Here is a 23476-nt window from a genome sequence, read left to right on the forward strand (position 1 = left end):
ATTGAGAGAGATTATAGTTGGGTAGTGAAGGTAAAAGGTAGATTGTTATGTTCACAAAGATTTAGCTACAGGTCCATCCATTAAATTTAAGTTGGCCTAAGATTTCACTAGTGATCTCTTCTTTTTTCTTTCTGTACTGTTGACTTGTCTTCAAGTTTCATAGCTACAACCATCACCTTTCCCCTCCCATTTCCTTGATTCAGACTATATGCTTCCTAAATGGATTCTCTCCCTCAAATTTTCTCTCTAATGTGGTTCCAATTCATTTTCTAAAGCAAAGGTCTAATTGTGTTATCTTGCTTCTCAAAAAAGCCAGTTCATTGTGGCTGAGAAAGAAAACTCAAGCTCACTGGCATGGCTTTTGGTTCTGAATAAGATGTTCCTGGCCAGATTCTCATCCCCATCTCTATTACAGTTGCATTATGCTGTTCCCCATTTGAGCCCTACATTGTACCAATGGGCTTCCATTCCTTCTGTACTCTCCACTTGGAATGCTCCTCCCCTGCACTTCCTGTCAATATCCCTTTCATCCTTTAAGACCCAAGTGTCATCTCATGTGAAACACTTGTTCTGCTAGCTATAATTGTTTACTTCATCTAAGCTACTCTTGTGCTTACACTTTTCAGCCTTGAATTATTGTTATGTCCGTATCTCTTCTGCTACTTGTTTCTAAATTCCGTGAAAGCTAACATCTCACTCCAGGCATCTTTTCCCCCAAGCACTTGGTGGAATGCCATTCATAGTAAATACCTACTAAGCATTTGAATGAATAAGTGAATTCAATACTACCTGATTCTCTGAATATTTGATATGTGTAAATTTGGTATTACCCCAGAAGATAAGTTTCTTATGGATACATATAATGTCTTTTGTTTGTTTTGCATTCTCCTAGCCCCCACCCCAGTCCTGGGGTAGTCCTGAGCATGTAATGGTCATGCATTATGGAAGTGGTTATTCATTTCTCATAGGGGATGACTGGGTATTGTCCATTGCTTCCCCTTGTAGGGCAAAAATGCATACAAATGAGAATTATGGATTTAATTCCGGGCAGCATGGCAAGTAGGATCAAGGGAAGGATTAGAATTCACATATCCCCTGGCACTTAAGCCTAGACCAGAAGCAGACCATAACTGTTTGTCAAAATGGAAATTGATTTTTGAATCAAAGAAATTAGCTAGACATTCAAAAACAGGAGTGCCTAAAGGCTTGAACTTGAAAATGCCAAAGTTTTTGCTTTTGCTGAATTGTCAGGGTCTAGAAGCCCCCCTTCTCCCAGAACTTTGAAAGTTCTGATCAGGATATCTATCAAAGAGTAATTTTGTCCTCAGTGGTAGGAATCATATTGAGAAAAAGTAGCTAATTAATGGGCACAGTATTATTCCAGTCTATCTCAAGGAGCCATTGCACATTAACATTTCTTTTTATGGCACTTATCTTGCTTGAAATTGGGTATGCCATGGCTTTCTTCTTCTAATGGACTGACTTACTGTATCCCCACTATCTAGTACAGTGGCTGACCCACATAGCTGGCATTTATTGAGTGCTCACTATATACTAGGTGCTGTACGTGGATTATCTCATTTACTCCCCACAGTGACATTATTATCATTTTATAGATGAAGAAACTAAGGCCCAGAGAATTGAATTAACTTGCATATCATCACATATCACTAAGAACTAGAGTTAGGTTTGACATCAATACTTGGCTTTTAACCTTTATATATTACGCTCCAATACTAGGCACCAAACATTTTTTTTAAATGAATGGGTACATGTGTCATGCTTGAGAGAATAATGGGTTTGGTGATTAAGTATATTGTTTTTTAAATCAACAGACTATTTTAAATATTTAATATTAATAATAATTTAAGTATAATATGTAAATCTCTATTATATTAATAATTAGCATAAAGATTAATATCTTCAAAAAATGGGCGTGCCAACATATAGGTTATTTTGCCCTGACTCACCCATGTTTTCCATAACTACTTCCTTCTGGGTTCAGCCATCACTTCCCTCTTTGCTTGCTCCTCATCTTCCTGGGCTACTTCAAACAAATATTTTCTTAATTTCTACCTGAAACTAACACCTCTAAAGGAAGCCACGGCCCACGCCTGGTTTGCTGGCTGAGTCTAGGACTGAGCTGTGGCCAATCTCAGCCCCTCACAGAGGTCCAGGAGACCATGGCTTGGCTGCTGCAGAGGAGACTCAGCAGCACCTGCTGCAGCAGCCAATACCCAGATCCTTGGGCAGTGGCAGCAGTGCAGCCTGAGAGATGGAGCCATCCCAGGATTCTCATTATCCAGGGATCATGCCTTTCCCAACCCTTTGAACCAGAGGGTGAGATTTGAGTTAAGAGTCCAATAACAGTCCAGATTAACAGTCCAATAAACTAGTTGAGACACGATAAAATAATCACTCATTTTTTTCTGTTGCCCTGACTGAACCACATGGCTGGAGTTGCCTGAAGATATATCTATTTAGTTGCAAAGTGCTTTTCCCAACTGAAGAAAGAAAGAAATGAAGAAAACAAAGAGGAGTGAAAAGGTGGTAACTTGGGGCCACTGGTTACAGTCCTTAAGACTGCTTTAATCCTCAGACACAAAAATTGAAATTTTTCTTGGCTATGGCATCTCCAGTAGAGGTCATGATCATCTCCAGTCTTCTCCAACTGCCATATGACTCTTTGAAAGCACAGATTAAACAGAAGAAGGAAGTATCAATAGCGATAATAATAAAACAACCACCTCCAACATTGTGCATTCTGTTGGATTCTCCTTGGACAGCTTCTGTGTCGCCTGAGCGCCATCTAGACTTGCTCCTCAGCTCTGGCCTGGTTCTACTTGGTCTTTCTCCTCACTTCGCCTCCTTGCTCAGCATTTTTATGCCTTCCTCCTCCTCCCACACTAATTCTGCTCACTGTCCATGGTATTCTTTTCTTCCCTTGCCCCCTCCCAGCTGTGGTCCCCAGCCTGTCCCCCAGACAAACAGTGCTTGAGGATCTAGAATTTTTGTTAATTACATCACAGTCCCTAAGAATATGATGAGTTAGTCTGAACTTTTCTACTTATTTATTATTGATCACAGGATCAGAGACATAAATAAGGGTAAACTGAAGAGGTACTTGTGTTCACAAGTGTCATACAGGCTACAACCCTGGGTCATAAAGGGTTTACCCATTGGAGCCCTCTGTCTTAGGAGACCTTCCAGTCTTGGGCCCTGTTTTTGCATGGGAATTCTTTCCAGCTACAGTGGTACACATTCTTTGGCTCCTAAGGGAGATTCTGTCCTATCTGCTCTTAGATTTTATGTTTTGGTTTCAAACCACACTATACTTTTCCTCTGGTCACCTTCTTCACCTTCTTTTGAGTCTTCTCTGGATGAGAAAAGTTGGTTCTTCTCTGTCCTCAGCCTCAGGCTCCAGGAAATGCAATGTTCTTCCCTTTGTTTCTTCCCTGGATTCCCCTGAGCTCACTCTGGACCTTCAGCGCTGTCAGCTTTATCTAAAGGTTGAGTTGAGAGCCAGCCCTGATGGCCTGGTAGTTAAAGTTCACACTGTCACTGCTTTGGTGGCCTCGGTTCATTTTCTGGTTGTGGAACCACACCAACCATCTGTCAGTTGCCATGCTGTGGTGGTGGCTCACACAGAAGAACTAGAAGGACTTACAACTAGAATATACAACCATGCACTGGGGCTTTGGGGAGGGGGAAAAAAAAAACCTTGGACTGATTTGCTGATCTTTCTAAGCCTGCATCTGGAGTCTCCTCACCCCTGTATCTCAGGCAAGATGGCATCAGACCTCTCGTCCTGTAGCCCTACAGTCTCTCTGACTTTGCCACACAGAATTTGTGCCCATTACCCACTTCAAAAGGAGACTGAGTTTCTGGTTCTAAAACCCTCCAAGGGGCTTCTTTCCTACCTTCTCAGGGCTTTTTTCCTTTTAACAAACACTGACTGTTTCTCTCTGATTGATAGCCACAGATCTACCTCCATGAGTAAGGTGCTGCTGGTTCTCAATTATCTGTTTCCAGTTAGGACCCCACTTTCCCACCCTAGGTGTGAAGTTAGCATGCAATTTCACTTCTTGTCAGTGAGACTTTAAAACGCCACCACATGCAATATTTGTCGACTTTATGAAAACTGAAATTCAGTTAAATATGCCACCAAATGGGGAGGTGATGCTTCACTAAAATTACACATGCAATGTCAACTTTCTCAGCCTGACTTCTTTTGAGGCATTAGTCATCTTGGGAAAATGCCTGTTTTTGTCATCGTCCTGTCTTCCAGAATGGAAATTTCCTTCCAAGACAGAGCACCATGGGCTCCGATATTTAACCTATAATTAGTGTACCCTCTGGAGGATTTTCTCCTCTTGATGCAGAGGCCTCTTTGTCCGTCAGGCTTCTGTCTGACGATGATAGGAACTGCAGGGCAGCATGACACATCATGGGACAGGGAAATGTTTGCTCAGATCAAAAATGTTTAGATATTTTGTACCTATGCGAACACTTCCCAGTCTAAGGACTAAACTCACAGGAAACCAGCAGAAAGTATTAAAGACAGAGTATTAAAAAAGAAATGAGGAGACAGAAATCCCAACTTTTGATCTAGTTTTGCCCCAATGTGTGGAATAAGGTTGCTTACCCTCATGCTTTTCTCACCAAGTTCACCAGTATTTTTAGTTTTTGACTTTTCCCTTGCTCTTTATCAAATGTGTTTTATTCATCGGTAAACATCCATCTGTGACTCTTGATAAATAGCTCCCCCTTGCAGGCATCTGATTTTTTGGTTAGGAGATGGCAGTTTACAGTGATAAGGCAGCTGTGTCTCAACAGCATTATCTTTTGGGAGCGGAAAGAGCACAGGCGACGCCAGTTCTAGAGCCCAACACAGAAGCCTGGCCTTTTTTCTTGTTAAGAAATGTCTCTTTTTTGCCTATTTCTAGCAGAAACCAGGCTGGGAGATTGCAGTAAATAGCTACAACAACTTGTGTTTAATGTGGTGACACTAATGAATTCTGAAAATTAATCTTCAGCCAAGAAAGCATGATGGAAGGTACTAGAATTTCAAATTAGGGAATGGATTGGTTTCCTTCAAGGCTAGAATTTGCTTCCCTTTTCTTCTGGTGGACTTTTCTATCATATTCAAACCACCCACTGTGGCCTTGTAAATCCAGGTAATACATCTCATAGTAGTTCTAAATCTTTTGTTCTTTTGTTTTGTCTTTTAGCACAGAGATAACCACGCCTAAATCCAGATTTTAAAAAATGATTTAAAAACCCCTGAGAATGAAAGAAAAAATTGCTTATGACCTTGGAAAAAAGTAGTGTCCCTAAAATTAATCCTCGTTCAATTTCTTTTTTCCAGAGTAAAAGATTCTGGAAAAAACTAAGCTTGGACAATGTATTTCCCCAGTTTGAGACGCTGTCCTCTGCAGAAACAGTAGCCTACAGGTATCTCAAATCTGTTGGTGACAGTTAGGGGCTATGCATGTCTCCCTCAGTCAGCTGAGATGAGGACTCTGCTACCCATTCCAAAAGCCTAGTACTGATTTCTCACAACAGAGCTTCTAAGGATGTCATTTGCAGGGCCCTGGTGCCATTGACACAAAAAAGGGTCTGTAGCGAAGTAAGTTTGGAAACATGGACTTAAACAAAATTAAGCTGTTTTCTTTACTCCCATACTTCCAGGACCATTTAATATGCTCACGTGTGTTATGAAATTCCAGATGTGGTTTAGAGAATCACCAATGTTTCCCAAACCTTTTGACACTAGCTTCTCTTTTCAATGGAATATCTTACTTGTCTAGTGTTTCACTCAACTCACCTCACACTGGCTGACCCCCATTTCCCATAAAGAGGTCAACATTTTATGCAGTCTCTTGTTAAGAACTGTTTAATACCTGGCTGGGGGAAAATATTCAACCTCTGGAATTTGCAATTTCTGGTTTAATAAGTGATCCTGAGATGAATATATATGATATAACTTCCTTAGTTTTCCGTATGTGTTCTCCAAATCAGGTTAGAGGATTCTGTCTTGCTTTTAAAAAGGACACATAGGCTGTCAGGAGTTCTTATGGATTCCGGCAGTCAGTTCTATCTTAATTCACTAAATCCCTGCCTGGAAGGAGAGTAAGATGGAAACAATGAGCTGACAAATTTAAACAGTACGAGTTTTGGGCACAAAATTGCAAAGTCTTAAGCAATAAAGAATATACCCTATTTAAAGTTGATAAAAGGACTAAAGCAAAGAATTGTTTCTTAGGCATTCAAAGGAGGTAGCTTAGGAGGTGAAGGTGAGTGAATGTTCTGAGGGACTCCTGAGTTTCTGGCTACACAGCTTGCCTAGTCCAGCTTCTTGCCTTGCTGATCCAGTTTCCCAACTTTGAAATGCCTTCTACCTCTTCTTCACCAATTGAATTCAGTTTAGTTCCAAAACTTCCTGCAAAACCCAGCTGAGTTCTCACCAGCTCCACTAAGTTTTCCTTGACTAGATTGCCCCCTCCTACACAGCCTAGTATTGTTCTACACGTTGCATCTATGCCATTTTTAACAACACATTGCAACCTAGGAGGGGTTCTCCTGTGGGACTCAGAGAGTTGGCTTCATCACTATCAGGACCTCACCTCGGTTTCCTCACCTTATAAAAAAAGGGTTAGAATAGAAAATCTTGATCCCTTAGCTCCAAAACCCTATGCTTTTGTGTGATTATTTTTTATCCTAAATATATTAGCAAACACTGGCTTTTGCTTTTTCCTATGTTTCTCTTATCCTCTGTCTTACCAATTAGACTGTAGATCCTTGAGGAAAAGGGTCAGAATTTTTTATGAATTAATTTATTTTGGCTAATTCTGGTGCTGTGTAATAAATGTTTGCTGAACAGATGAAATGACCAATGACCTAGTGTCTAGTATTGCAATGACTTTCAGCCATATCTGCTCCTAAGGTAGAACTTTCCTCTGTGTATCAGTAAAATAATAATTCCATTTCAGTCTGGCTCTTTGCTCCCCATGAGAAAAAAGTATGCAAGAGTGTTTTAGAATAAGGCTATACCCTCAAGGTCTTCATGCCCTTCTAAAAATCCTCCAGTGCATTTGGATATGTCACAACTCTGCTTAGCATTCTTCCCTTATACACTCAGTTTCAGTTTTGCTGATCCAGTGCTATGACATTCAGCCCACTCAGGTCTTACTGAGAGAACTAACAAATCCTCTTGATCATTGCTTCCAGAGAATAGAATGCCAACCATCTTCATTTTTTGAATCCTTAGGAGACAACAGATTCACTTGTTAGTTTATTCCTTGTCTGATTGTCTCACTTCATTATTTAGTCCTTATTTCCCTTACTCCCTCTGTGATCTAGAAAGAGAGATCCTCTCCAAAATATCAAATGACCTTACAACTTTGTTGGCAACCTTGCTCCCCCACTGGATGCCAAAATTATGTAAACAAGACATAGCACCTTTGATTGCATCCCCAGACTCCAGTAGAGATCTGTTTTCATAAGTCTAGAGTCCGGGTTCCCTGGTCTCTCGCAAACCCTATCCAAGGAGCTTTAATTACTAAAATACCAGAAGGACCTTGTTTTCAGGCCTTACCTGGAACACTGTCCCACAGCATCTATCCAGAGGAGGAAGGTAGAGGCAGCCGACTTTCCTGTTTACATGCTATGTATTTTCAATTGAGTGTCACTCCTCCCACCTTCAGTCTCAGCCCTCTGAGTTTACTCATTTGAAATATTGGCACTAGTCAACAGGCAGTTGATGTTTGCCCCTGGTGCTTTTGCTCTTTCTTCTTTTTTCAATGAGTACCTACTAGTAGTCAGATGAAACTTCAACAGCTAATGCAGAAAGAAGGCCAAAAAAGGGAAGAGAAATATAAGGTGGGGAAACCCATTAAGAAACCAGTCTCCCCTTATTTGGGGATATACTTGGATACAGGTATGTCTATTTGGTAAAGAGAGACAGGCATAATGTGATCTGCCCAAGATCACTGGGCAGGCTTAGCTGTGGGACCTACTGGTTGCTGGACTCCAGTTCTACCCATGCCCTCTCAGGCTCCAGGCAGTGTGCAAAGTCACCATGTCTGTCATCAGTAGGAACTTTCAGTGGACATGGACTATTTTTATTTTAGCAGTTTTCATACACCTTCCCTCAAACCAGAAGGACTGGGCCATACACCTGTATAACTGACCCCATAACTACAAGGAGGTTCCTTTTTTTTTGGATGCTTAGGGGAACATTAGCATTTATTTTCCTTTGGTAGTAACATATACATACACAGATAGAATATACATGGAATCCAGGGAAAGTTGCTGATGTAAAGACATGAACATAGTATTTTTAAAGCATGTGCACTGATTTCTTATTTTTGATAGGAAAAATAATAGATTATATAAAAAACCCCTGAACCCATAAAAGTCAAGTGATTGATTTCTTCCCCTGGCAAGGCAGAGGTTGTATTTATAATTGTGCAGGCAACAGAATGGAGATAATCTAGGTTCTTTTGGCTTCTCTAGCAGAAAGCTCCAGTTCCAATAGATAGGAAATTCCATGAATCAATTGTAAAATGGACTGACTGGGAAATTTGCCAAATATCTTTTCAGCACTGGAAGGTGAGGGGTGTGAAAGTGGTTTGGAGTGAGAACTGCAAAGGTTAAAGCCTTTTTGTAAATCCAGCAGTTGAGGATTGTTTTAGGAACTGCTTAAATATTTTGAAAGATACTCAAGGTGAGGCTGAGCTTTTTTATTTGTCAGTGCATTTCATTATTTAAAATATGTTGTGTTTTAGATGTTGCTGGTATGTCACTATTGGGAAAACTGTAAACATTTATTTCATGGAGTGGGAAGAATGGCATCCAGTAGTTATCCTAAGCCGATAGCTTAAAAGGGTGGATGTTGAAATTTCCTCCTCCATCAAGGGCAGCTACTCAGAATGGAAATGCAATGGTAATTGGAGGGGTATTCATCAGATTCAATTTCACTAAAAATTTCCTTGTGTCAAAATCATCTTTAATAACATAGAGCATACAGTAAAATGTACTAAATCATTGTTTTCTTTGAAAAGGGCATGGAATCTGAAACAGAAAGTGGTTACACCGGTACAGTTTTAACCAATTAACCACAGAGGAGTTTAAATGCAACCCAATTTTTACCGTTTTGAATGGATTTTTTGTTCCCTGTTTGCATAATTCCATTCCAATTCATCTGAGTTATTTTGTAGTCACTTTCTGTTCTGAGGTTTTTCTGCTTCTTCAGAAGACATGAGAAATTAAGGTATTGGACTTTCTCTCTGATGGTTTCTTTATGATTATTTTCTTTCCTAAATGTATTTTCTCCACCACCAAATAGTGAACATTTCATATATTAGGATTTCATCTAAGGGATAGTGTATAATTTTCTATGCTTCTAAAATAAAGTATATAGACTAATCAACTGGACTCCATTGTAAACATTTTTCTGTAATGAAAAGTCAGACAGAAAATTCAGTCTGATCTATTTTTTCAGTGTTTTGAGTATTTCAAATTAAATTGAAGGCAAAAAATGATTGTGTTTTTAATATGTACTTAAACAAACTAAAATAGACATCTGATGTTTTAATTAATTCAACTAATAGAGAAATTTTTTCTGTGTTCTGGTATGTTGGAATAAAGAAAGAGCTATGTAAGGTTGGTGACCAGCTTTTATAAATGTGTTTCACCTCCCCCCTCCCATATTCACAGGAGAACTGGGTGTGTAAGATTGTGCTTTGGATTGTTTGTTGATTTTTGCGAACAGGTGTCTTATTAAGGATTTTGAAAAGCGGCCTTCAGTCACGCATCTCCTCGACCACCCATTTATTAAAGTAGCCCACGGGAAGGTTTTGTTTCTGCAAAAACAGCTGGCCAAGGTCCTCCAAGACCAGAAGCATCTAAACCCTGTTGTTAAAACCAGGTATGGTACTCGGTGTCTTCCTGCTTCCTCTCTCTAGTTATTTATAAAAACAGCATGTCATGTGTTTTGATTTGCCCAGCATTATCACTGGTAATTATCACATCTCTGCATTTTTGAGAGTTTCATTTACATGACATTAGGACTCCATGCCCAGTGGATGAGAGCAGGAGAGCTTCAGAAACAAGCTACCCGATTGTGCTTTTATGGCTAATTTCTCTCAGCCATGGCTGAAATCTCACTCTGTGTTCGGTTAGCTCTAGTTAAAAAACTACAAATATATATATATTTATATTTAATATAAATTTGAATTTTTTTCTTTTCTTTTTTTTTTTTAACCAATAAAGGTAATGTGTGAAAGCAGTCACGGCTGAGATTGTGTGAAAAATCTTTACTTGGCTGTTGCAGATTGGAGAGCAGAAATTGTAGGCCGTAAAATGATTTTTGGAAAGATTACAAGTTAAATGCTGGAGACTTTTTCTCTAATGTGCTCTGAGACCGTTTTCTTTAGTTAAAAATTCCTTAGAGGTAATTTAGTATTTTTAAATGATTATTTTCTAGATATTGCCTATGCTGTCTAAAGCAACTGTGTTTCTCCCTCCCCCACCTTTTTTTAAAGGGTACATTTTAAAAGATAAATGTTTATTTTTAGGGGCAATTGCTTAAAACAGTATTCCATGGTTGTCTCTAAGAAATAAGTCTTCAGTTTATGTCCAGAGGGTGGCACAATTTCTCTTTAAATCATTTTTTTGAATGCAAATAAACCTGTTTCCCCAGTTTAGCAATTATTTGGTTTTATAAAACTGGCCAGGATACCGATAAGCTTTAATCCCTTATTGTTAAAAGAACATTGGAAGGACTGGAGGTGAAGAAAATAAAACATCACAAGTCACAAGATCTGGAAATACTCATGTATTCTGCAGAGAACTGTTTACAAATCAAAAAGCATCAGAACTCTTGGAGCTGGAGGCATAGTTTCAAGGTGACTATATCTTGTCGATTTTCCCCAACACCACCAGGTTCCAGTTTGGATACTCAAAACATTTTTTTTTCCTACTTTTTCTCCTTTTCCACTATCATTTCTGTTTCTATGGCTTGCCTACAGGGGTAGAGAAAAGCAGAAAATTTTTGTGGCTTGGTGCCTTTTTGAAGCAGTAGGAACTTGTGTTTAAGCCCTAGGGAAGTGAAATCCCCTTTCTTCCCCTGCTTTTGTTCCTATACACCAGCCACTGCCTCTCTACCACCCACCTCCACACACTCAGACACACAGCACCACCACCAAAAATGAAGATGAAGTAAAATACAAACCAAGCAAAAAAGCAAACCCAACGTTTACATGCTCTAAGTCAAATCAGGTGTCTCTTCCTTGTCTCTCTGTTCTGAAATATGCTGCAGAACAGTTTCTGAGACTTAGTTTGCAAAGTTACTCAGCTTTTCACACTTGCCCGACTTTGCCTGTCCAGATGTATGCTCTCTTTTTACAAACTTTTCTCCTTTACTATAGAGAATCAGACTCCAGGCTCTGTCACCCACTTTCTCTAATTTCTCTTTATCTTTATTAACTCCTTTGATGTCAAAAGCCTCATATGGTGGCAAAGGCTTCTTTGTAATCTTCGATTTCACTCAGGAGTTTGTGTTTCTTTGAACAGTCATTTAAAAAAATACAACCTCACAAATAGATTTCAAAACTAAACAACCACTTCTTTAGGAGGTAGGAAAATTAATTCTAAGGGAAACACAGTGCATGTAATTGACACTTAACCTGCCACCTATTCCACACTCCTATTTCCTCTTAGCAAGTGGCAAGGAGTTGGCTACATCTGTATTTTTTAAGCCTACCCAGAACAATTCTCAAATATGTTTGATGCTGGTAATTTAATATATTTAAAATTGTGAGTTTCCAAGTTAATGTGGAAAAAACAAAGAAAAATTGAGGTGAGTGCATAGATGAGTGAGGCAAATACCTAACATCATTTTTCTGCATTATTGTGATCACAGCAGATGGTACAATGTGGTGGTTAAAACCACTGGCTCTGCCAGATTTGAATCCCAGCTCAGTCACTTATAGACAAATTATTAAATTTTTCTGTTCCGAAGTTTCTTCATCTATAAAATGGGGGTTATTTTGAAGATTGAGTCAATACATAAAAATTAATTAGAAGAGCATTGATAACAGAGTTAACCCTCAATTAGTGTTAGCAGTAGTAGTCAAAGTGGTGTACATGTTCTATTTAATTCAGTCTTCCATTTCTTTTGGCCTTAATCTGTGCAAATTCATCTCTATTTACTTACCAAAGAACATCATGAGAATAAACTGTACTGAGTTACTTAATCTAAAAAATACTATTCCTACTTCTTATGTAAAATCTAGTTTATTCATTTGTTCATTCAAGAGACATTTATACGTGTGTATGTGTCAGGCCCTCTGCTGAACAGAGGAACTACAAATGCCCATCAGATACAGTTCCTGATAAAGAGCTAGTAGTCCAGTGTGTGAAACAGACAAGAATCATGTGAGAACAGCTCAGCATGAAAAGTACCTGGATAGAGGGATGCCTGGCGTACCTCCTGGAGCACCTGAGAAAGGAAGACTCCTGGAATTGGTGGGAAGATGGTCCTCGAACTGTCCTGAAGAACAAACAGAAGATAGTCAGGAAGGGAGTTATTCCAGGTAGAGAGGAAAGCAATGAGCAGAAGGCAGAGGTGCAGAGGATGGAGAGAGTTTAGGGGGTTTGGTGAACGATTAGTTGGCACTGCTAGAACATTGGAAGGACTGGAGGTGAAGAAAATAAAACATATCAAGTCACAAGATCTGGAAATACTCATGTATTCTGCAGAGAACTGTTTACAAATCAAAAAGCATCAGAACTCTTGGAGCTGGAGGCATAGTTTCAAGGTGTTTGGTTTTTCAAGAGACAAGGCCATTCAACATGAGTTTCTTCATAGTACCTCCTCTGCCCCACACCCTCCTCAAATTTTCTGGATGTCTTCATCTAACCTCTCTGTGTCTTTCCCAAACTAGAGGTTTTTCTGAGGTCAACTTTCCTCTTAGGCCCTTGATCCCAGACCCTCTTGCTTTCTCTATTACCTTCTCTTTCTTTATTTACAATGTCTCCCTCTATATAAGATCCTCTCCTTCACCTGTCTAAGTTTTCCCCATCCTTTAAGAACCTGTCTTCTCCCCCTGCAGCCGCCTCAAACTACCAACTTCTCTCTCCACTGGGCAAAGCACTAAAGTGGTGAACAGAAGTATTCCCTGCCTCTGCAGGAACAGTAAGACAGTGTTCCCTATAGGCTGTTAGGTCTCATTTTTTTCTGCAATAACCTCAAAACTAAATAAGTCACCCCACCTGGGGGGCCCAGGACTGTTTGGACCATGGAAGAACCCTACTTTGGGCAGAAAGCTGGAAGCTTTGTGTAATATCTGGAAGTACTTGGCATTGCATTTGATAGGCTATGAAGAGAAAGCAAAGTCTTTTGACTGGTCTCTGTCTCTTACTGTCTTACAATTTCTGTTTGATTGCAGTCTGAACCAGGGCAGGGAGGCAAACCCAATTTGGGTAGACCCTGCAACACTTCTCTCTTTCCCTAATCTCTCTCAACCAACCACCACCAAGTCCTGACAACATAGTTATCTTAATATCTTTTGCTATTTGCAGTTGTCACACTCTGCTCACTCATCTCTCTGGCTCCAGCCTCGCCCACCTCCATTCCATTCTCTGCAATCAGAATGACCTTCCTGGAGCACATCACTGTTTGAAACTCTTATGTGGTTCCCGAGTGCCTACGTAACAAATCCAAGCTCCTTAGCCCATCATGACCTGGCCCCTGCCTGCCTTGTTCACCCCTTCATCCCACCCAGGTTCTAGCAATGCCAACTAATCATTCACCAAACCCCCTAAACTCTCTCCATCCTCTGCACCTCTGCCTTCTGCTCACTGCTCATTCTTTCCCCTCTGCCCCAACACCACCAGGTTCCAGTTTTGGATACTCAAAACATTTTTTTCCTACTTTTTCTCCTTTTCCACTATCATTTCTGTTTCTATGGCATTCAGGAGAACATTTGGCACTAGAACTTCTCAAAAAATATACCATCACCACCACTGCCTTTCCCATCTCTCATTTCTAGCAATTCTTAGCAACAAGAAGTAGAAGTAGAGAAAGCAGATACTGTAGTCTTCTTTAGGCTGGTGACTGGCTTGGATGGACATGATGTGGGGACAAGGGGGCATGAGAATCAAGGTGAGTAACAGAGTATCCTTGGGGTCTTTTTGGAGTATAGAAGAAAGGGAAGCCAGAAGTGGCATCTTGACTTTGAGTCTGGGTCTGGGTTAGGGGACTGGCAGTTACAATGAAGATGAAGAGCAGATTCAGTGAAAGGATGGTGAGAAAAGGGATTGTAGAACTGAGATCCTGGGAACTTTTGAGAGATAATTCGGAACTAGTCATGGCTGAACTTGTGAACAGCTTCAGTGGAGTACAAATAAAAGTTTTAAAAGAGTTGACAAGTTGAGGGACCTTGAGATCACAGTGTGAGAAGAATTAACAAAGTGATTGGTGGGAGATGGGAAAACTGAAGACTGATATCAAAGGAAGGGATAGAGAGAGAGGAAAATGGGAGGCAAGTGCTGGAGATGATATACAAGAATGGTGTGAAAGTTTTAAAAGGGAGAGCTTTCTTAGGAAAAACTATGGTTGAAAAAAGGCAGAGGGGAGCAAGAAGGATGCCCCCTTCCCCTGTCCTCTCACATGGAAGGTGAAGCTAGGGCAAGAGCATTATGGGGAAGTGGTCCATTTCAGTCATGTTGAGGAGATAAATGTGTATTCAAGAACAAGGCTGGGAATCATGGGAGCTTGTTCACTATAGAGCAGAAGCTGCACTGTGCATGAAGAAGGGTTTGAGTGGTGAGGCCCCATCGCACCTCTCCTGGGCCTAAGCATTCTAGCTCTTTTGAGTGATGCAGTTTTTTGGAAAGCCAGACTGTGATCCATTCCCCTTTCACATTATATATGTGAGGCACTTGTGGAGAACCAATATTGTATTATTTGATATTCAATACCATTTCCTGATGCTAATGATAGTGTATGAATGAAACCATTGGAGTTTAAATTTTTCTAGTAATTTATTAATTTTGCCAAAGCATATATTCGATTCAGGTACAATAGAGTGGTTATTAATCAAGGCTTACTCTCTCAAGGGAGGTTAAAAAGCACTAAAATTCTGCAAACAGTAGTTTGGAGCTATGTTTTTACTTAACCTGTCAGGGATGCCTTTAAACAATTTGGGCATTTCGTTTATGTCAGCTTCCATTTCCTTGACCTTCAAAAGGACTTGTTCCCCAAACCAGTTTTGCAATTCTCAGAATACATTGATATTATCTGGTATGTCATGTCCCTGTTAAAGTTCAGAGAAGTAGATGTAAAAACATGGGTTTTTTTTATTACTTCACAAGAGTTAGTGGGAGAAGAGCAAAACCACTGTCTGGAATGTGACTGGAGGAGGGAAGGTGCTGGGTTGGCTATGCTGTGCCTTCCAACCTCCCATCATGGACTCAAACTGCAAGCCTCAGTAAAATTACAAGATCCAGCCTCTCATTCCCCTGCAGGTGGCTTGGGACTAGCTGAAACCACAAACGTTAAGTTGTCAAATGCCATGGGTCTCCTCTAAATATTACTTGGTGGAAGAATTAAGTTGCTGGTTGTTTCCTGCTCTGTTTAATGGATTTTGATTCTCTACCCTTGCAATTTGCCTGAGGTTGATTAAAACAATGACCTCAGCTTTTCTGATTTCTTTTCAACCTGCAGCAGTGACCTTTAAAAACAGATTTCTCACTGCTTAACTGCCTAGCTCTCCCCAGTAAGCCTTGCTCACTCACTTGTTCTTTTACCTGCAAACACGCACGTGTGCATGCGTGTGCATGCACACCCTCCCCCTCTCCCCATTATGTACACTGATGGGTTCCTGGGCTTCTGTGTAAATGGATGACTTCTGAAAGATTACTTTATCAAGTGCTGAAGATGCTTGACACATAGGATGTTAAAGATGCTCCTGTTCTCCTAACAGACAAGAAATAAATCCATATTCTAATATAATTAGTATCTGCTGTCTGCCTATATCTATGTCTTGTCTGTCTATAACTGAGTGAATGAATTAAGATTTAAAATTCTTCTAGTGTCACTGATTCTTGCTGCCTAGAGAAGGGAGGTATATCAAATACTTATGACTGATGATAAGATGCTGATTTCTTAGTATTCTGGCCAAAACCATGCGTAGATGAAAAAATAGGGAGACACTATAGTGATTTCCACTCAAAAAATTCTTTTATTTTTTATTCTGTGTATTGAAGTGTTTGTTTGATAGATATAAGCTTAAGTTCTAGGTCAAGATAGAGCTCATGTAGATAAATTATCTAGGTGGTATACCCACCCATATTTGACTTTCAGTAGAATGGTGTCACACCTAGATGATCTGCCATTATTTTTCTCACTCTAGGTCCGTGATTATGTAGTTATAGTCAAATAAAAGTTTCTCTTTCATCAACTCTGTTAAAGGGTATACTGAAACGGAAATAAAGATTTGGAAGAAATATTCAACATCACTAACTTTGTTGCAGTCATAGTACTCTATCCCCAATTTTGAGTAGCATTTTCCTTACTATATGGAATCCACTGAAGGTAGTGATAAGGGAGTTGTTCGTCTAACCTATCCAACTTGTCAGCTTGTCCCTGAGCTCTCTCCATGGCCACAGAAGCCTTTGTCTTAGAGTCTTGAGAGCTACCACCTTTGAGCCTGGACCTTCTCCTTGCTCCTTCTCTTCTCTACCCACTTCTTCTCTGCACCCAACAGATTTTACTTCCTTTTGTTTCTAGAATATAATGGGAGTGTTAGTCATTCTCCACTCCTTCCAGTTCCACTCTTGGATGGAGGGGAGGACTCTGATCCTGAGTGTGGAAGAGTGGAGTAGAGGTGGCCTTCCTGGTCCTGCCAAAGGGTGACTGTCTAAAAGGCCAACAGGCATTTCTTAGTGCAGAATTTGACCCCCCACTAGCACATCCCCTGTAATTATTAGGCTACAATATTTTGTTTCCTTCTCATCCTTGAGTTATGATTTAGAGGGCCTCCTTCTGTTGCTTTGTTCTTCATCATAGTTGGACGTGAAGGGAAGAATGCATCTTACCACACTGACATGAAGCTCCTGCAGCCCTGTGTTGACATACCTGCATGGAAGTCACTGCTTCCACAGGCATAGTTGACAAACAGGAAGAGGCTAAGGGATTAAAGAGTCACTGTGGACAAAATATATAATATTTGTCAATATCGTTCATAGGACCAGAAGCTCCAACAAAGAAGTCTGCAGGCCCAGTGATGAGGTATTAAAGAGCATTCACATTGAAATGATTTTAACCATAATGTAGGCATAGAAATGAAACTATAGTGAAGGCAGCAGTACTTCAGGAATTTATTCCGTGAGAACAATTCCCCTAATGTCTGAGCCAGTTTGGTGCCCTCTACAGCTCCTTTCCCACTCCTGGGCTTGGCCTGAGACATTCCAAAATATCCCCCATCCTTTACCTCATCTGTGCCCACTCTTGTCTTAGGGAAACTCCCAGCCTCTGCCTCTGGCTCTCTCACCCACTCTTCAGATCCAGTTCTTATTCTTTACCCTTTCCTTGGACTTGATGTTTCAGACTTGCCCTTGTTTCTGTCTTACTTGAGCCAGACACTCAGACACCGGTTCCCCCTGAGCCCTGAAACCTAAGACCAACCCTACTCACCACCCTCTACCACCACATCAACCCAAACTTTAGGAACGAACCCAAGCCAGAGCTTTGAGTTTCTCCCTCTCTAACTTTAACCCCCAAAACTCCATTTGTCTGGGAAGCCAGGGTTGGCAGCCAACATACTTAAAGTTTCATAAAAACAAATAGGAAATCTAGCAAGAAGCAATGTGGTCTTGACTGGAATTTGCAAATTTCTTCTGAGTCATTAGAACTATAATACCTTACCATATACTCTTTATTTAATAGAATGCCTCTGCTATTGATCCATCTCTTTGTCTCTCTTTCCATTTCTCTGAGCTTTGGAATATTCAATCCAAGTACCTTTTCATTGGAAATCTGTACTTTTCACATTAAACAAGGAATTCTTCAGCCAAAATTGACAATAAATGCCATTCTCAAGTAAGACACTAGGTGGAGCATGTGAATTTAAAGGAAATTCAAGTTGGCAGTTACTAGTGACAACAACTCATGTAATGCTAGAAAACTGTAAAAAAATTAAACAAAATTTATTTTGATTAATGTCAACTAAAAACATACAAATATTAAATGCATAACACTTCTTATAAGCATATGTAAAGTCTAGGATAATTTTTTAAAAATTGGAGTAAATAATATTTTTCTCTTCAATAGACCCTCCAAACCTCATAGCCAAAGCAGAAAAATGAAGCAGGAAGCAGTTTCAGAAGAACACTAGTTGGGGAAGGCAGAGATGGCCTTCAGTAGCAGATATTGTTTTTTACTGGTTGAGAGAATGAAATGATCTTTTCCAGAGTGAAAATACCTTACATCTACATCAGCTTTCAGATTATCAGCTTCAATTTTGGTAGCAAATAAGTCTAAGGAATTTGATTGCCTTTAAGCATGGTAAGAGGTCATACATTGCTAATAACAGCAGGTAAAATCTTTTAGAAGTTGTTTGTTGTTTAGAAAATATTATAGGGAGACAATCTGCTGCTGGGTTCAGAAGATGACCACTTCCATGCTAGCAGTATTGCATTGTGGATGTTCACACTGAAAGTCATCGCTTTCTACTAGAGTTTATTTCTTTGTGTTATTGTAAGTGAAGTTTTGTCAGTGCTTTCATTTTTAGTTGGGTGTAAAAATATCATCCAGCACGAAGCTTGACCTTCCTGTATGCAGTTCAGGCTGCCTTTAAGTCTAGGTCAGGAGTTACTGGAGGAAAAAAAAAATCCCTGGGAAACTGACCATTGATTCAGTGATATTTTGTTTTTTGTTTGTTTGGTTTTTTTTTGAAGAAAATCAGCCCTGAGCTAACATCTGCTGCCAATCCTCCTCTTTTTGCTGAGGAAGACTGGCCCTGAGCTAATACCCTTGCCCATCTTCCTCTGCTTTATACATGGGACACCTGCCACAGCATGGCTTGCCAAGGGATGCCATGTCTGCACCCAGGATCCAAACCAGCGAACCCTGGGCCGCCGAAGCGGAACATGCACACTTAACCGCTGCACCACCAGGCCAGCCCTGATTCAGTGGTATTTTGGATTCTGGTTTCCCCAATCTGCCTGTTACCAGTTACTTCTCGGAGTCCCATGCGTTCTCTCAGGGTGTTTAGTTGCACTCAGTGGGGAGACAGAGTGGAGAGTACTTACTCCATTTTGACAAGAACCAGATATGTGGATGGTTTTTTTAATTCCTGATTTTGTTGTCAGAAGATGTGTAGAATAAATTCTAGCTTAGCCTATTTCATACAATTGCAAAATAAGAATTTAGGAAAGAGATACACCAGTCGAATTTAATATGATGAGAATTTAATTATTTCATAAGAAATGTGTTGTGATATTTTGTTTGATGATGAACTTCAAGGGAAAAAAATGCTTAGGTTTTATGTGAAGAAGATTTGACGAGACATATGTACCCTCCTGCTGTTTTATTTAGTAAAGTGGCTAGCTAGAAGCAGGTGGCAGCTCTGAATTTTAAAGTTTATAATTTTAAAATTTAAAAAAACTTTAAAAATTTATATTTCATACCAGTCTGATTTCTCTTTGACATCACCAATATGTTAGGACATAGATGAATAAATTGTTCTGTTTAATTTAAAAAAACCCTTAGTTTATAAATTTGACTTTAATATTAACTAAAATGGAGCTTTTGGACCTTTATGTGAATTAGCAGCAAAACTGGTTCTAGCACTGGTGATGACTAATGCCGTGCTTCAAATACCCCTTCTTCAAATCTATCAGTGATGGAGATTGGGAAGTAACATTTAATAGGGAGGAAGAGGGAAAAAAGTCAATGTTTCTTTGCCTATTTTCATTGTATTATAAACTCAAGACTCAAAATCCAGAGCTATTGAGTTTGCTTCTTCCTTTTTACCTACTTTTGTGAAATGTGTGTAGCGAAAGATAGAGTATACATCAAGATGCCATGACTGCTACATGGTACTTACAGCAAAATGTTCAGTAAAGCCAGATTCTGGGACCTGGCAAGGTAGAACTGTATCCTCTAAAGCTGTGATGATGGTGGGTATAAAATGTGACAGGGACAAACCATGCAGTGATGCTTCTCTGCTGGTGAATTTACAGTACCTTGGAGGACATTTTACATGTGATTTTGTTTAGTTAGTAGTATTCCGAGTAATGTATGGAGCTATGTAAATTGTTGATTCCAAATTATGACGGGGACGTTAAGAATAGTGCTTGGAGTATTTTTTCAACCCTTTTGCATTTTTACATCCATGACTGTATTTGCTTTCACACCTCCCTGTGAGATAAATAGACCAGTCAGGGGTGATTCTATTTATAGATGAAGAAAACTGAGATGCTGGCCATTAAGGGATTTGCTGAGTGGCCTGACCACATTACTCACAACCCTGAGACTAAGACCCAGAACTCTTAACTTCTAGGCCAACGCTTTCCCCCATATCCCATTGAGTAGTGCTAAGTTTATGAAGGGAATTGCAGGAAAGCCTGCTTTCACCCTGAATTAACTTTATATCTCAAAGAATGATATTTTAGTACACCAAAGGGTATTAGTATGGATGCCAACCAAGTTTTTTAAATGGCTGGTGAGCAATGCTCCCTAAGAGAAAAATCTTATGTATATACACAAGAGGATGCACATAAAGATATTGAGTACTGCTTTGTTTCTAATAGCAAAAACTTTGAATCAGCCTAAATGTTGATCAACATAGGACTGGATAAATTGGTATATGTTTATATCATATAATATTACCCAGTGATTAAAGGTGACTGAAATAATAAACACCCACAGATATTTTTTAAAAATCATAACATTGAACAGAAAAAAAGCAAGTTTGCAGAATGAAGCTAACAGTATATCATTTTTATAATTAAACATACACAATCTGTATATTGTTCAGGGTACATATATGTGTATGACCAATATTTAAAAACAGACTGGAGGGATACCCACCAAATAGTGGTCACTCAGGAAAAAGGAGTGGGGTGGAACATAGGTCACAAAGGGATTTCAAATAAACGAGATAAAATGTAAACATTTACCAGTTCATTGGTATTTGCTATATTGTTCTCTGAAGTTTTCTGTAGTTTAAAAAATTTCTCAAGAAGTTGGAGGTAGGTGGTGCTGGTGCAGATAGCACAGAGAGACCTCAAGGGAAGTACCCGGTGAGAACTATAAGCCTGACACTGAACAGAAAAATGTGAGAAAGTAGTGTGGTGGGCATTTAAGAAAAGCAGATCTAAGTATTAGATGGACTCATTTGCTAATACTGCCCACTATGGTAGAAGGAAGGCTTGAGCTCTGGAGCTCACCTTACCCCTGGTATTCCTACAGCGACAGAGAGTGAGCTTGGGGACCTGGAATGGACTTGTTCCTCCTGTCCCTTTCTCTGAAGTCTCCAAACATGTCATGTGATAAGACTGTCATTGAGTCATTCTCATTGCCTACCTTCTGCTACATTACTTTCTGTCTTGGTGCTAATATTCTCTGGATAAACTTCTAGGCATGAAAGGATGCATACCAGAAGACCCTATCGTGTGGAAGATGCTGAAAAATACTGCCTTGAGGATGATTTGGTTAATCTAGAGGTTCTGGATGAGGTACTAAATATTTAGTAGACAGTTCTCACCGATGATATTTGTTTCACTTGAATGGTCTGACCTTTCTGTTGTGACAATATTCTCCTAAGGTCACTTGAAAATTTAATTATTTATATATCCTTGGGGTTGAAACTCAAGGAGCATTTGGTTGCTTTGACTATGATCCTGTGTTATATTCAATTATAGTCCCCAAAATACCCTAAATAATGATGAGAAAAGGATTTGGATTTTTCTAATAAAGCTCTTTATATTGTAGGCTTAAATGATGTTTTATATCAGCTGAAATTATTTTCGGTTTTTAAAAAAGTGCATCTTAACCTTAAATTCAGGTAGTTGTTGTTCTTCATAAAAAGGAGCTTCCTTTAGGGAAATAGTAAAGTTAATACAGCTTGAATCCTAAATTTGAAAACTGTGATAATCCCCATTTACAATATGCATATTTAATAGAGCTGTTAATTGCACTGGACCTGCTTCTACAAATTCTAACTCTGGGGACCCTTAAAGACAATGCATGAATCACTAAAGTGCAATATAAAAGTGTTCAATTCTATATTCTCACCACATAAATTTTAAATGCAATGCTTTGAGAAATGAAGTTACTATTTTGTGTGTACTTTATCAATAGAAACGGCTTATTAAATCAAATTCTAAATAGAACATTTTGATTGGGTGAGACAAGTTTTTCACAATAACAAATAAAATCTTTGTTGGATATCTCAGTGTCTTTTAGCAAGTCCTAAGTGGGTCTAATTCTTTCAGCATATTCCAATTTTTTTTGTTCTTTCAAGGCGAATATCTGCATTTAGGATCATTAGGGTCATTGTATGATTTAAATGGACTACTTTCATCTTTTAGAGAAAAATATTCTTATAAGAATAAATTTGTTATTTTTAGAATCTCTCCCTTGACTGAAATAATGTTTACTCTCAATATCATTTATCCTCTTCTTAGGATACAATTATTCATCAGTTGCAGAAGCGTTATGTGGACTTGCTGATTTACACATATGTTGGAGACATCTTAATTGCGTTAAACCCCTTCCAGAATCTAAGCATATACTCACCACAGGTAAGCAATGCTTCAAGAGCATCTTGCTCCTGAATAGGAAATTAAAAATCACAAGGGAAAATGAAAAGAAGGAAAAAGTGAGAATAAAGTTATGCCATCCCACAGGTATGTACCCTGAACTGCAGATAATCAACACAGATGGTATTCTTACATTTTGGGGGTAAATTTTTAAAGCAAGATGTAACAATAATAGCTAACATTCATTTAGTGCTTACTACCTGCCAGGCACTGGGTTACCTCGCTTATTCTCACAACCCTGTGAGACAAGTACTATTATTAAGCCTATTTGACAGACGAGGAGACTCAGCGTGATGAAGTTAATTCCCTTGCACAAGCTCATGAAGCCAGTAGCTGAAGAACAGGGATTTGACTTCAGGCCTGTAGACTCTACAGCCTTCCTGATGCCACAGTTCCCCTAATAAGTGACAAATCCTTGGTTTCGTGGGCAATAGGTCCTGGAGAATTAGAAGGTCCAGTGGAGCATTAGAAGGATCCTTTAAATTATTTTTGTCTTCAGTTTTCCAGACTTTATCATGGGGTGAAACGTGTCTCAAATCCTCCCCACATATTTGCATCAGCAGATGCTGCTTATCAATGCATGGTTACTTTCAGCAAAGACCAGGTAAGAACGCACCTTCTTTTCCTACCAAGTCGCATA

At 39.4% G+C, this 23476-nt stretch overlaps 1 protein-coding gene across 1 annotated transcript in view; it reads left to right on the forward strand.

Moving 5' to 3' along the window:
• MYO3B (myosin IIIB) overlaps window positions 1-23476 on the forward strand; it is a 397478-nt gene that overhangs the window by 151286 nt on the left and 222716 nt on the right. Inside the window, exons 9-12 of the mRNA XM_046659858.1 lie at window positions 9776-9931; window positions 21654-21750; window positions 22702-22818; window positions 23336-23440. Coding sequence (XP_046515814.1) covers window positions 9776-9931; window positions 21654-21750; window positions 22702-22818; window positions 23336-23440 — 475 coding nt within the window. The remainder of the gene's footprint in view (window positions 1-9775; window positions 9932-21653; window positions 21751-22701; window positions 22819-23335; window positions 23441-23476) is intronic.

Source organism: Equus quagga, chromosome 4 (assembly GCF_021613505.1).
Source record: "Equus quagga isolate Etosha38 chromosome 4, UCLA_HA_Equagga_1.0, whole genome shotgun sequence".
Lineage (NCBI taxonomy): Eukaryota > Metazoa > Chordata > Mammalia > Perissodactyla > Equidae > Equus > Equus quagga.